Here is a 13,677-nt window from a genome sequence, read left to right as displayed (position 1 = left end):
CAGGTCATCTATGTATATTGTAAACAGTTGTGGTCCCAGCACCGATCCCTGTGGCACACCACTAACCACCGATTTCCAACCCGAAAAGGACCCATTTATCCCAACTCTCTGCTTTCTGTTAGCCAGCCAATTCTCTATCCATGCTAATACATTTCCTCTGACTCCGCGTACCTTTATCTTCTGCAGTAACCTTTTGTGTGGCACCTTATCGAATGCCTTTTGGAAATCTAAATACACCACATCCATCGGTACATCTCTATCCATCATGCTCGTTATATCCTCAAAGAATTTCAGTAAACTAGTTAAACATGATTTCCCCTTCATGAATCCATGTTGCGTCTGCTTGATTGCACTATTCCTATCCAGATGTCCCGCTATTTCTTCCTTAATGATAGCTTCAAGCATTTTCCCCACTACAGATGTTAAACTAACCGGCCTATAGTTACCTGCCTTTTTGTCTGCCCCCTTTTTTAAACAGAGGCGTTACATTAGCTGCTTTCCAATCCGCTGGTACCTCCCCAGAGTCCAGAGAATTTTGGTAGATTATAACGAATGCATCTGCTATAACTTCCGCCATCTCTTTTAATACCCTGGGATGCATTTCATCAGGATCAGGGGACTTGTCTACCTTGAGTCCCATTAACCTCTCCAGCACTACCCACCTAATGATAATGATTTTCTCAAGGTCCTCCTTTCCCACATGCCCGTGACCAGCAATTTTTGGCATGGTTTTTGTGTCTTTCACTGTGAAGACTGAAGCAAAATAATTGTTTAAGGTCTCAGCCATTTCCACATTTCCCATTATTAAATCCCCCTTCTCATCTTCTAAGGGACCAACATTTACTTTAGTCACTCTTTTCCGTTTTATATATCAGTAAAAGCTTTTACTATCTGTTTTTATGTTTTGTGCAAGTTTACTTTCGTAATCTATTTTTCCTTTCTTTATTGCTTTCTTAGTGATTCTTTGTTGTCGTTTAAAATTTTCCCAATCTTCTAGTTTCCCACTAATCTTGGCCACCTTAGATGCATTGGTTTTTAATTTGATACTCTCCTTTATTTCCTTGGTTATCCACGGCTGGTTATCCCTTCTCTTACCGCCCTTCTTTTTCACTGGAATATATTTTTGTTGAGCACTATGAAAGAGCTCCTTAAAAGTCCTCCACTGTTCCTCAATTGTGCCACCGTTTAGTCTGTGTTCCCAGTCTACTTTAGCCAACTCTGCCCTCATCCCACTGTAGTCCCCTTTGTTTAAGCATAGTACGCTCGTTTGAGACACTACTTCCTCACCCTCACTCTGTATTACAAATTCAACCATACTGTGATCACTCATTCCGAGAGGATCTTTTACTAGGAGATCGTTTATTATTCCTGTCTCATTACACTGGACCAGATCTAAGATAGCTTGCTCCCTTGTAGGTTCTGTAACATACTGTTCTAAGAAACAATCCCGTATGCATTCTATGAATTCCTCCTCCAGGCTACCCCGTGTGATTTGATTTGACCAATCGATATGTAGGTTAAAATCCCCCATGATTACTGTCATTCCTTTTTCACATGCCTCCATTATTCGCTTGATTATTGTCTGCCCCACCGTGAAGTTATTATTTGGGGGTCTCTAAACTACGCCCACCAGTGACTTTTTCCCCTTACTATCTCTAATCTCCACCTACAATGATTCAATATTTTGTTCATTAGAGCCAGTATCGTCTCTCACAACTGCCCTGATATCATCCTTGATTAACAGAGCTACCCCACCTCCTTTCCCTTCTTGTCTATCTTTCTGAAATGTCAGATACCCCTGTATGTTTAATTCCCAGTCTTGGACACCCTGCAACCACGTTTCTGTAATGGCCATCAAATCATACCCATTTGTAATGATTTGTGCCGTCAACTCATTTACTTTATTTCGAATGCTGCGTGCGTTTAGGTAGTGTTTTAATACTAGTTTTTAAACCATGATTTTTAGTTTTGACCCCTCCTGCAACCCCTTTATATTCATACATATTGTCCCTTCCTATCACCTTGTGATTTACACTTACCCCAGTGCTACTCTGCTCTGTTGCCTCCTGCCTTTTGCATTCTTTCTTGTGGTCCTGTTCATCTGAGCTCTCACCCACTCTAACTAGCTCAGAGCCCTCTCCTGGGTTCCGAATACTCCTCGCATTGAGGCACTGAGCTTTCAGGCTTGCCTTTTTATTACACTTTGACCCTTTAGAATTTTGCTGTACAGTGGCCCTTTTTGATTTTTGCCTTTGGTTTCTCTGCCCTCCACTTTTCCTCATCTCCTTTCTGTCTTTTGCTTCTGTCTCCATTTTTGTCTCCCTCTGTCTCCCTGCAATGGTTCCCATCCCCCTGCCATATTAGTTTAACTCCTCCCCAACAGCACTAGCAAACACTCCCCGTAGGATAAATCTTTCCCCCTCATAAATCTTTCCTGCACCCTCTCTGAGGCCTTCACATCCTTCCTAAAGTGTGGTGCCCAGAATTGGAGCTGGAGCCGAACCCACCTTTTATAAAGGTTCATCATAACTTCCCTGCTTTTGTATTTTATGACTCTATTCATGAAGCCCAGGATCCCATAAGCTTTTTGACCACTGTCTCAACCTGCCCTGCCACCTTCAGTGATTTGTGCACATACCTCCTCAAGGCTACCTCATGCGAGATGAGGAGAAACTTTAGGACTGAGATGAGAAACTTTTTCACCCAGAGAGTTGTGAACCTTTGGAATTCTCTACCACAGAAAGTTGTTGATGCAAGTTCGTTGGATATATTCAAAAGGGAGTTAGATGTGGCCCTTACGACTAAAGGGATCAAGGGGTATGGAGAGAAAGCAGGAATGGGGTACTGGGGTGAATGATCAGCCATGATCATATTGAAAGGTGGTGCTGGCTCGAAGGGCCGAATGGCCTACCCCTGCACCTATTGTCTGTTTGTACGTTACCTAAAACTGACGTGCCAACCTGCAACACAGGACCACATACATGCTAAACAGCGGAAGCAACGTGCTATAGACAGAGCTAAGTGATCCCACAATCAATCGATCAGATCTGCAGTCCTACCATATCAACTCGTCATTGCTGTTGGACAATTAAATAACTAACAGGAGGAGGAGGCTCCATGAATATCTCCATCCTCAATGATGGCGGAGCCCAGCACGCGAGTGAAAAAGACGAGGCTATAGCGTTTGCAACCCTCTTCAGCCAGAAGTGCCGAGTGGATGATGTAAGGGGTTTTCACAGGGTTGTTGTTGTGCCTTGGGTGTCTCTCTCTGGCCTTCTGCCCTCACAGCTTATGCCTGGCCTGTGAGGTACCCTGAGTGCTGCAAGAGCACCCCTGGAGAGACTGTGTCCACAGCTTATGAAGGGGGTTTTGAGACTCCTGCATCCCCACAGCTTATGCCTAGCCTGTGAGGCACCTGTGAGTGTCAAACACTCCTAACCCCTTCTTCCCTAGCCTGTGACACACAGTTGAGCGTTTTCGAGGCGCTCCTAGCTTCCCTTACACGGTTCTGACATAAGACTCACGATCAGGAGATGTAATACAATAGAACTGAGACAAGGTGATTCCAAGAGGAACTTAGGCTTCTAATTTATTTGACAAGCTGTATCTCAATAAACAGCAATACACCAACAAAACAATCCCCCTAAATCCCACTAAACGGACACAACGAAAATCTTTACACCAGTTTAGCAGTACAATGCCCAACCTCCCACCTTTCCTGGCCTAACTGAGTTGGGAGTTCTGGGGACCAGAGGTTATACTCACCACTGTGCCTTCTGCGCCTTCTGCAGTCTGGTGGTTTGTTTCTTCTATCTTCGGTGTCTTCGGACACTGGTTTACCTTCAGTGTCGAGAGTCTTGCTGGTTGTGGTTGTTGGATGACGAGGGCAGGGAAAAACCACACACACTGCATCAGAAACCCCTTTTTATAGCCAGATTATCCAGTCCGCGCCTCCTGCTGAAATCGATTCTTCCCATTGGTGGACTTTGTGATTTTGAAAAATGCAGCAGTTTTAGATTATTGCGGGTTTTTTCCACTGATGTTAACCTACTCAAGGTTTGAGTGGGTGTTGATTGCGTTGGCCTCCTGTAGCCATTGTATAGGCCCTTGGGTTGTTTTGGGTTCCCTAGTTTTCTGAAGATCTGCATAATTTTTCTCCAATTCAGTTTTTCTAACCTACTCAAGGTTTGAGTGGGTGTTGATTGCGTTGGCCTCCTGTAGCCATTGTGTAGGCCCTTGGGTTGTTTTGGGTTCCCTAGTTTTCTGAAGATCTGCATAATTTCCTTCCATAGTGTAAACATGGGGAAGACAATAGCCCGATAATGGCTGTGAGTCAGTCCCAGTTTTCGAGCAAGTGCTCTCTCATTGGCTTGAAAGCCCCATGCTTCGGGCTGACTCTGTCCCACCATTGGCTCTCCGGTGTCCTCCCCCATCCAATCACTGCTCTGCCAAGGTCAAACTGTATCGGTTTCAATTCACAGCACAGACTGATCCCACAGCCCTTTTCCTTCTGGGTAAAATGAGGGGGTTTTCGTCCTCCCCTACAATGATCCATATCCTTCGACTGAGGGCCCCACCATCGCAGAAGCCAGTCTTCAGCCAATTCGATTCACTCCACGTGAGATCAAGAAACGGCTGAGCGCACTGATACAGCAAAGGCTCTGGGCCCCGGCAACATCCCGGCTGTTGTGCTGAAGACTTGTGCTCCAGAACTAGCCGCGACTCTAGCCAAGCTGTTCCAGTCCAGCTACAACACTGGCATCTACCCGACAATGTGGGAAACTGCCCAGGTATGTCCTGTCCACAAAATACAGGACACATCCAATCCGACCAATTACTGCCCCGTCAGTCTACTCTCAATCATCAGCAAAGTGGTGGAAGGTGTCGTTGACAGTGCTATCAAGCGGCAGTTACTCACCAATAACCTGCTCACCGAGGCTCAGTTTGGGTACCACCAGGACCACTCAGCTCCAGACCTCATTACAGCCTTGGTCCAAACATGGACAAAAGAGCTGAACTCCAGAGGTGAGGTGAGAGTGACTGCCCTCGACATCAAGGCAGCATTTGACCGAGTGTGGCATCAAGGAGCCCCAGTAAAACTGGTCAATGGGAGTCAGGGGGAAACTCTCCACTGGCTGGAGTCATACCCAGAACAAAGGAAGATGGTTGTGGTGGTTGGAGCCCCAGGACATCACAGCCCCAGGACATCACTGCAGGAGATGAACCATCTTCAGCTGTTTCATCAATGACCTTCCCTCCATCATAAGGTCAGAAGTGGGGATGTTCACTGATGGCTGCACAGTGTTCAGTTCCATTCACAACTCCTCAGATAATGGAGCAGTCCGTGTCCACATGCAGCAAGACCTGGACAACATTCAGGCTTGGGCTGATAAGCGGCAAGTAACATTCACACCACACAAGTGTCAGGCAATGACTATTTCCAACAAGCGAGAGTCTAACCACCTCCTTTTGAAATTCAACGGCATTACCATCGCCGAAACCCCCACCATCAATTTCCTGGTCTATTAACTGGACCAGCCACATAAATACTGTGGCTACAAGAGCAGGTCAGAGGCTGGGTATTCTGCGGTGAGTGTCTCACCTCCTGACTCCCCAAAGCCTTTCCACCATCTACAAGACACAAGTCAGGAGTGTGATGTAATATTCTCCACTTGCCTGGATGGTGCAGCTCCAACAACGTCAAGAAGCTCGACACCATCCAGGACAAAGCAGCCACTTGATCGGCTCCCCATCCACCACCTCCAACACTCACTCCCTCCACCACCTCCAACACTCACTCCCTCCACCACCGGCGCCCCCTGGCTGCAGTGTGCACCATCTGCAAGATGCACTGCAGCAACTCGCCAAGGCTTCTTCGGCAGCACCTCCCAAACCCGCGACCTCTACCACCTAGAAGGACAAGGGCAGCAGGTGCATGGGAACACCACCACCTCCACGTTCCCCTCCCAGTCACACACCATCCTGACTGGGAAATATATCGGCCGTTCCTTCATCGTCGCTGGGTCACAATCCTGGAACTCCCTCCCTAACAGCACTGTGGGAGCACCTTCACCACACGGACTGCAGCGGCTCACCACCACCTTAAGGGGCAATTAGGGATGGGCAATAAATGCCGGCCTTGCCAGCGACGCCCACATCCTGGAACAAATTTTTTTTTTTAAATGATGGGACATTATCAAAGCTTTGCTAAAATCCATATACACTGCATCAAACACACTGCTCTCATCGACCCTCCTGGTTACCTCCTCGAAAAATTCAATCAAGTTAGTCAGACACGACCTTCCCTTAACAAATCCGTGCTGACTGTCCTTGATTAATCCGTGTCTTTCTAAATGAAGATTTATCCTGTCCCTCAGGGTTTTTCCAATAATTTTTCCGCCACTGAGGTTGGGCTGACTGGCCTGTAATTACTCGGTCTATCCCTTTCTCCCTTTTTAAACAAAGGTACAACGTTAGCAGTCCTCCTGTCCTCTGGCACCATACCTGTAGCCAGAGAGGACTGGAAAATGAGGGTCAGAGCCTCTGCTATTTCCTCTTTCGCTTCTCTTAAAAGCTTGGGATACATTTCATCCGGGCCTGGGGATTTTTCTGTGTGCCTGCTGTCTTTGCGTGTGTATGTGATGTAACCTGTCCTCCCTACTCTCTGCTTTCAGGTGGCAAGTCCGTGATGATGAGTGGTCTCGGAGATGAAGCAACGGACCCTGCTCACCCCGAGCCTCGCAAGCGGAAGGTGGCTTTGTGTGACACCGCGGGGCACAGGTATGGAAGGATTGGTAGGGAAGCTGTCAGTAGTTTGAGAGAAGATGGTGAAGGGGCTGGAGATGTGGGGGGGCAGAGGCAGAGGGATTTGGGGCTTCAGGGTCACAGGACATTAAAAGAAGCACCTCGGGTGGATGGGACAATCATATAGCTCATGGAATCCTGTGATGTGTGGAATATAAAGGTTGAGATGTAATGGTGAATGTGTATAAACATTACTCACACTACAGTGAGAGTGTGGGTGCACTCTATCGGGAGGATGTGGAACGGACTGCAGGCCGATCAATGCTGCCCAGTCTCAGCAAATACACAGACTGAGAAACTGGGGCTGTTGTCAATACAACCGGGATTGAGAGGTGACGAAATGATGAAGGAATGGGGCAGAGTAACTCGACAGCATGTTTCCAGGGGGCATAGATACAGGAGTCAATGTGCAAGAGCTGGGACAGAGCAGCAGGAACTGTTTGATGCACAGTTGAGGATGTGGAATTCACTGTGGAGTTAATGGGCTGCACGGAGCAGGAATGGCCCAGGCTCCATGGCGGCCTGTACTACCCTCCCTTCCCTGAGCTAGGACAGCAGCGGGGATTAAAGTGGGCCTGGGGAGGGGAGGGATGGCAGGCAAAGGTCAGTGTGGCCCTCTTGACCGATCGCTGTCCAGACACACTGACCCCCGACCCAGACTCTTCAGGACAAGATGTGAGGCCCCAGGAAGGTGGGGGTCCTGGTGACGAGTCGCGATTGGGAGGGGCCTGTGACTTGCGGAAGCTGATGATTCGCTCTCCTCTCTGCAGTGCGGACAAGCGCCGGCGGGAGCAGGAGAGCAGGTACATCGAGGACCTGGCCGAGTTACTGTCTGCCAATCTCAGTCACATTGACAGTCTGAGCGTGAAACCCGACAAATGTAGGATTCTCCGCAAAACTGTCCATCAGATCCAGCTCATCAAACGACTGGAACAAGGTAAAGTGTGTGTGTGTGTGGGAGGGGAGGGAGGAGGGGGGGAGGGGGGGGGAGAGAGGGAGGGAAGGGGGGGGAGGAGAGGGAAAGGGGAAGGAGGGAAGTGGGGGGAGGGAGGAAAGGGGGGGAGAGAGGGAGGGGGAGAGAAGGGGGGAGAGGGAGGGAAGGGGGGGAGGGGGAGGGAAGGGGGGAGAGAGGGAGGGGGAGGGAAGGGGGGGGAGAGGGAGGGAAGGGGGGGGAGAGAGGGGGGGAGAGGGAGGGAAGGGGGGGGAGAGGGAGGGAAGGGGGGGGAGAGAGGGAGGGAAGGGGGGGGAGAGAGGGAGGGAAGGGGGGGAGAGAGGGAGGGAAGGGGGGGGAAGAGAGGGAGGGAAGGGGGGGGGAGGGAAGGGGGGGGAGGGGAGGGAAAGGGGGGAGGAGAAGGGGGGTGGGGGGAGGGTGGAGAGTGTGTGTGCGCGGGTGGGGAGGGAGTGGGGGAGGGGGTGGCGGTTGGGGGGGGGGAGGGTGGAGAGTGTGTGTGTGTGCGGGTGGGGAGGGGGGGAGGGAGAGGGAGGAGGGGGTGGCGGTTGGGTGGGAGGAGGGTGGGGAGTGTGTGTGTGTGCGGGTGGGGAGGGGGGGAGGGAGAGGGAGGAGGGGGTGGCGGTTGGGGGGGGGGAGGGTGGAGAGTGTGTGTGTGCGGGTGGGGAGGGGGGGAGGGAGAGGGAGGAGGGGGTGGCGGTTGGGTGGGAGGAGGGTGGGGAGTGTGTGTGTGTGCGGGTGGGGAGGGGGGGAGGGAGAGGGAGGAGGGGGTGGCGGTTGGGTGGGAGGAGGGTGGAGAGTGTGTGTGTGCGGGTGGGGTGGAGTAGCGCCTGCCCCCTGGGGCTGCCCCATTTACTAACGATACACTTCCTGACCACAGAGAAGGCAGCAGCACGAGCAGATGATGAGGTTCAGAAGTCCGACATCTCCTCCAGTAGTCAGTCTCTCATCGAAAAAGACTCCCTGGGACCTCTTCTCCTGGAGGTATGGCCGGGTTAGTGGGGTACATAAGGGGAGCCAATTGAGCAGGGGCTTCTCAGCCTGTACTGAGCGTACTCACCTCTCCCAGTGTGGGACTGAGCCCCACACACAGCAGGGAAGGCCCAGGATCTGTCCCCGGCCTGTGCTGATTGCCCAGTGTGGGACTGAGCTCCACGTGGGACTGAGTAGGTATAGGCGGGAGATTTTTCGATTGGCTTTACTCTCAGGATAGGTTAGGTGAGTGAGCAAATGCATGGCAGATGAAGTATAATGTGGATAAATGTGAGGTTATCCACTTTGGTGGTTAAAAACAGAGAGACAGACTATTATCTGAATGGTGACAGATTAGTAAAAGGGGAGGTGCAACGAGACCTGGGTGTCATGGTACATCAGTCATTGAAGGTTGGCATGCAGGTACAGCAGGCGGTTAAGAAAGCAAATGGCATGTTGGCCTTCATAGCGAGGGGATTTGAGTACAGGGGCAGGGAGGTGTTGCTACAGTTGTACAGGGCCTTGGTGAGGCCACACCTGGAGTATTGTGTACAGTTTTGTTCTCCTAATTTGAGGAAGGACATTCTTGCTGTTGAGGGAGTGCAGCGAAGGTTCACCAGACTGATTCCCGGGATGGCGGGACTGACATATCAAGAAAGAAAGTTAGTTTGCAGGTGCAGCAGGTAATCAGGAAGGTGAATGGAATGTTGGCCTTCATTGCGAGAGGGATGGAGTACAAAAGCAGGGAGGTCCTGCTGCAACTGTATAGGGTATTGGTGAGGCCGCACCTGGAGTACTGCGTGCAGTTTTGGTCACCTTACTTAAGGAAGGATATACTAGCTTTGGAGGGGGTACAGAGACGATTCACGAGGCTGATTCCGGAGATGAGGGGGTTACCTTATGATGATAGATTGTGTAGACTGGGTCTTTACTCGTTGGAGTTCAGAAGGATGAGGGGTGATCTTATAGAAACATTTAAAATAATGAAAGGGATAGACAAGATAGAGGCAGAGAGGTTGTTTCCACTGGTCGGGGAGACTAGAACTAGGGGGCACAGCCTCAAAATACGGGGGAGCCAATTTAAAACCAAGTTGAGAAGGAATTTCTTCTCCCAGAGGGTTGTGAATCTGTGGAATTCTCTGCCCAAGGAAGCAGTTGAGGCTAGCTTATTGAATGTATTCAAATCACAGATAGATAGATTTTTAACCAATAAGGGAATTAAGGGTTATGGGGAGCGGGCGGGTAAATGGAGCTGAGTCCACGGCCAGATCAGCCATGATCTTGTTGAATGGCGGTGCAGGCTTGAGGGGCTAGATGGCCTACTCCTGTTTCTAATTCTTATGTTCTTATGTTCTTGTCTTAAGACTGGATCAACTGGGCTTGTATTCACTGGAGTTCAGAAGAATGAGAGGGGACCTCATAGAAACGTTTAAAATTCTGACGGGTTTAGACAGGTTAGATGCAGGAAGAATGTTCCTAATGTTGGGGAAGTCCAGAACCAGGGGTCACAGTCTAAGGATAAGGGGTAAGCCATTTAGGACCAAGATGAGGAGAAACTTCTTCACCCAGAGAGTGGTGAACCTGTGGAATTCTCTACCACAGAAAGTAGTTGAGGCCAATTCACTAAATATATTCAAAAAGGAGTTAGATGTAGTCCTTACTACTAGGGGGATCAAGGGGTATGGCGAGAAAGCAGGAATGGGGTACTGAAGTTGCATGTTCAGCCATGAACTCATTGAATGGCGGTGCAGGCTCGAAGGGCTGAATGGCCTATTCCTGCACCTATTTTCTATGTTTCAGCACCCTGCCCCTGATAAACGAGCCGATCACAGAATGCAGGCTTCATGTGCTGTAAGTTTGTACCCAGGTATGCTGATGATACAAAGCTAGGTGGGACAGTGAGCTGTGAGAACACAATGCGTCTGCAAAGGGGTATAGGCAAGTTACAGTGAGTGGGCAGTGAGGTCGCAGATGGGATATAATGAGGGAAATGTGAGGTTATTCAGTTTGATAGGAAGAATAGAGAAGCAGAATATTTTTTAAATGGTGATAAACTTTAAGTGTTGGCGTTGACAGATTTGCGTGTCCTCATGTCGGAAACACAGTCAGCATGCAGGTCCAGTTGAGCGTCCCGAATCTGGCCTCCTCGGGGCCGAGGCTGAGCCGGTTTTCGTGTTTTTCGGGACTTCGGAAGGTGTTTCTGACATCCGAAATCTGGAAACACCCGAGCGCAGGTTCAGGTATTTCCGGATTTTGGAACGTCAGCAAGGGGATGGCGGGAGTGGGTTGCTCTCCGAGGAGCTGTTCCAGTCGCCGGCCCCGCCCCCGAGGATCTGTTCCAGTCGCTGGCCCCGCCCCCGAGGATCTGTTCCAGTCGCCGGCCCCACCCCCGAGGAGCTGTTCCAGTCGCCGGCCCCGCCCCCGCCCCCGAGGAGCTGTTCCAGTCGCCGGCCCCGCCCCCACCCCCGAGGAGCTGTTCCAGTCGCCGGCCCCGCCCCCGCCCCCGAGGAGCTGTTCCGGTCGCCGGCCCCGCCCCCGAGGATCTGTTCCAGTCGCTGGCCCCGCCCCCGAGGAGCTGTTCCAGTCGCCGCCCCCGCCCCCGAGGAGCTGTTCCAGTCGCTGGCCCCGCCCCCGAGGAGCTGTTCCAGTCGCCGCCCCCGCCCCCGAGGAGCTGTTCCAGTCGCCGGCCCCGCCCCCGAGGATCTGTTCCAGTCGCCGGCCCCGCCCCCGCCCCCGAGGATCTGTTCCGGTCGCCGGCCCCGGCCCCGCCCCTGAGGAGCTGTTCCGGTCGCCGGCCCCGCCCCCGAGGAGCTGTTCCGGTCGCCGGCCCCGCCCCCGAGGAGCTGTTCCAGTCGCCGGCCCCGCCCCCGAGGAGCTGTTCCAGTCGCCGGCCCCGGCCCCGCCCCCGAGGAGCTGTTCCAGTCGCCGGCCCCGCCCCCGAGGAGCTGTTCCAGTCGCCGGCCCCGCCCCCGAGGAGCTGTTCCGGTCGCCGGCCCCGCCCCCGAGGAGCTGTTCCGGTCGCCGGCCCCGCCCCCGAGGAGCTGTTCCGGTCGCCGGCCCCGCCCCCGAGGAGCTGTTCCGGTCGCCGGCCCCGCCCCCGAGGAGCTGTTCCAGTCGCCGGCCCCGCCCCCGAGGAGCTGTTCCGGTCGCCGGCCCCGCCCCCGAGGAGCTGTTCCGGTCGCCGGCCCCGCCCCCGAGGAGCTGTTCCAGTCGCCGGCCCCGCCCCCGAGGAGGCCCCAAGGTAAAGGCGGCGAGGCGAGTCCCGAGGTCGGGCAGCAGCGAGGTCCCGAGGTCGGGCAGGGTCGTTTGGTCCAGATTCCGGAACATTTTGCAGCTTCCTGCCACGGAACATTTCGGATTCCGGAACTCCAGATTTTGGACGCTCAACCTGTACAGCAAGCAATAAGGAAGACAAATGGCACGTTGGCCTTTATTGCAGGGGTTAGAGTATAAGAGTAAGGAAGTCTTGCTACAATGGCACAGGGCCTCGGTGAGAAAGGAGGGAGACAGAAAGCAGGAAACTATAGACCAGTTAACCTAACATCTGTCCACCATTAAGGAAGTAGGGCTTTTAGAAAATCATAATGCAGTCAGGCAGAGTCAGCATGGATTTATGAAGGGAAGTCATGTTTGACAAGTTTGCTGGAGTTCTTTGAGGATGTAATGAGCAGGGTGGATAAAGGGGAACCAGTGGATGTGGTGTATTTGGATTTCCAGAAGGCCTTCGACAAGGTGCCACATAAAAGGTTACTGCACAAGATAAAAGTTCACGGGTAGAGCATGGATAGAGGATTGGCTAACTAACAGAAAACAGAGAGTCGGGATAAATGGGCCATTTTCAGGTTGACAAACTATACATAGACATAGACAGGCTAAGTGAGTGGGCAAAAATTTGGCAGATGGAGTATAATGTTGGGACGTGTGAGGTCATGCACTTTGGCAGAAAAAATCAAAGAGCAAGTTATTATTTAAATGGAGAAAAATTGCAAAGTGTTGCAATACAGCAGGACCTGGGGGTACTTGTGCATGAAACACAAACAGTGAGTATGCAGGTACAGCAAGTGATCAGGAAGGTAAATGGAATGTTGGCCTTTATTGTCAGGGGGATAGAGTATAAACAGAGGAGTCCTGCTACACTGTACAGGGTATTGGTGAGGCCACACCTGGAGTACTGCGTACAGTTTTGGTCTCCGTATTTAAGGAGGGATATACTTGCGGTATTTCTTCATTCAGAGGATTGACAATGTTTGAAATTCTCTGCCCCAGGGGTTGTGGATGCTGAGTCATTGAGTATATTCGAGGCTGAGAGTGGTAGATTATTGGGTGAGGGGAATCGAGGGATATAGGCATAGTGCAGGAAAGTGGCGTTAAGGTGCAAGATTCTCCATGATATTGAATGGCGGAGCAGGCTCAGGGAGGGTGGGGGGATCTGTGAGATGGGAGGGGGATGGTCTGTGGGGCGGTGTGGGTGGGGAGGGGGAGAGAGAGGTGGGATAGATCCTGTGTCGGAGGGGTCTGTGTGGGGGCGTGGGGCTCTGTCTCTCGGGGGTGGGGGTGGGGGTGAGGGTGGGGGCCTCTGTCTGGCGGGGAGGTGAGAGTGGTTGGTACTCTGTCTGTCGGAGTGGGGGGGGGGCTCTGTCTGTCGGGGGGGCTCTCTGTCTCTCGGAATGGGGGGGGCTCTGTCTGTCTGTCTGAGGGTGGGGGGGGGCTCTGTCTGTCGGAGGGTGGGGAGGGGCTCTGTCTGTCGGAGGGTGGGGGGGGGGCTCTGTCTGTCTGAGGGTGGGGGGGGGCTCTGTCTGTCGGAGGGTGGGGGGGGGCTCTGTCTGTCTGAGGGTGGGGGGGGCTCTGTCTGTCGGAGGGTGGGGGGGGGGCTCTGTCTGTCTGAGGGTGGGGGGGGCTCTGTCTGTCGGAGGGTGGGGGGGGGCTCTGTCTGTCTGAGGGTGGGGGGGGCT

The 13,677-nt window shown here is 52.4% G+C and overlaps 1 protein-coding gene across 1 annotated transcript in view; it reads left to right on the top strand.

The window, feature by feature from the left end:
* LOC139244114 (nuclear receptor coactivator 1-like) overlaps positions 1 to 13,677 on the top strand; it is a 73,361-nt gene that overhangs the window by 6,024 nt on the left and 53,660 nt on the right. Inside the window, exons 2-7 of the mRNA XM_070870985.1 lie at positions 6,675 to 6,780; positions 7,575 to 7,741; positions 8,634 to 8,737; positions 10,477 to 10,518; positions 10,960 to 11,966; positions 12,060 to 12,115. Coding sequence (XP_070727086.1) covers positions 6,689 to 6,780; positions 7,575 to 7,741; positions 8,634 to 8,737; positions 10,477 to 10,518; positions 10,960 to 11,966; positions 12,060 to 12,115 — 1,468 coding nt within the window. The 5' untranslated portion in view covers positions 6,675 to 6,688. The remainder of the gene's footprint in view (positions 1 to 6,674; positions 6,781 to 7,574; positions 7,742 to 8,633; positions 8,738 to 10,476; positions 10,519 to 10,959; positions 11,967 to 12,059; positions 12,116 to 13,677) is intronic.

Source organism: Pristiophorus japonicus, unplaced genomic scaffold (assembly GCF_044704955.1).
Source record: "Pristiophorus japonicus isolate sPriJap1 unplaced genomic scaffold, sPriJap1.hap1 HAP1_SCAFFOLD_204, whole genome shotgun sequence".
Classification (NCBI taxonomy): domain Eukaryota; kingdom Metazoa; phylum Chordata; class Chondrichthyes; family Pristiophoridae; genus Pristiophorus; species Pristiophorus japonicus.
Note: the sequence above shows the minus strand (reverse complement) of the source record. Positions and strands in the feature narration are given on the sequence as shown.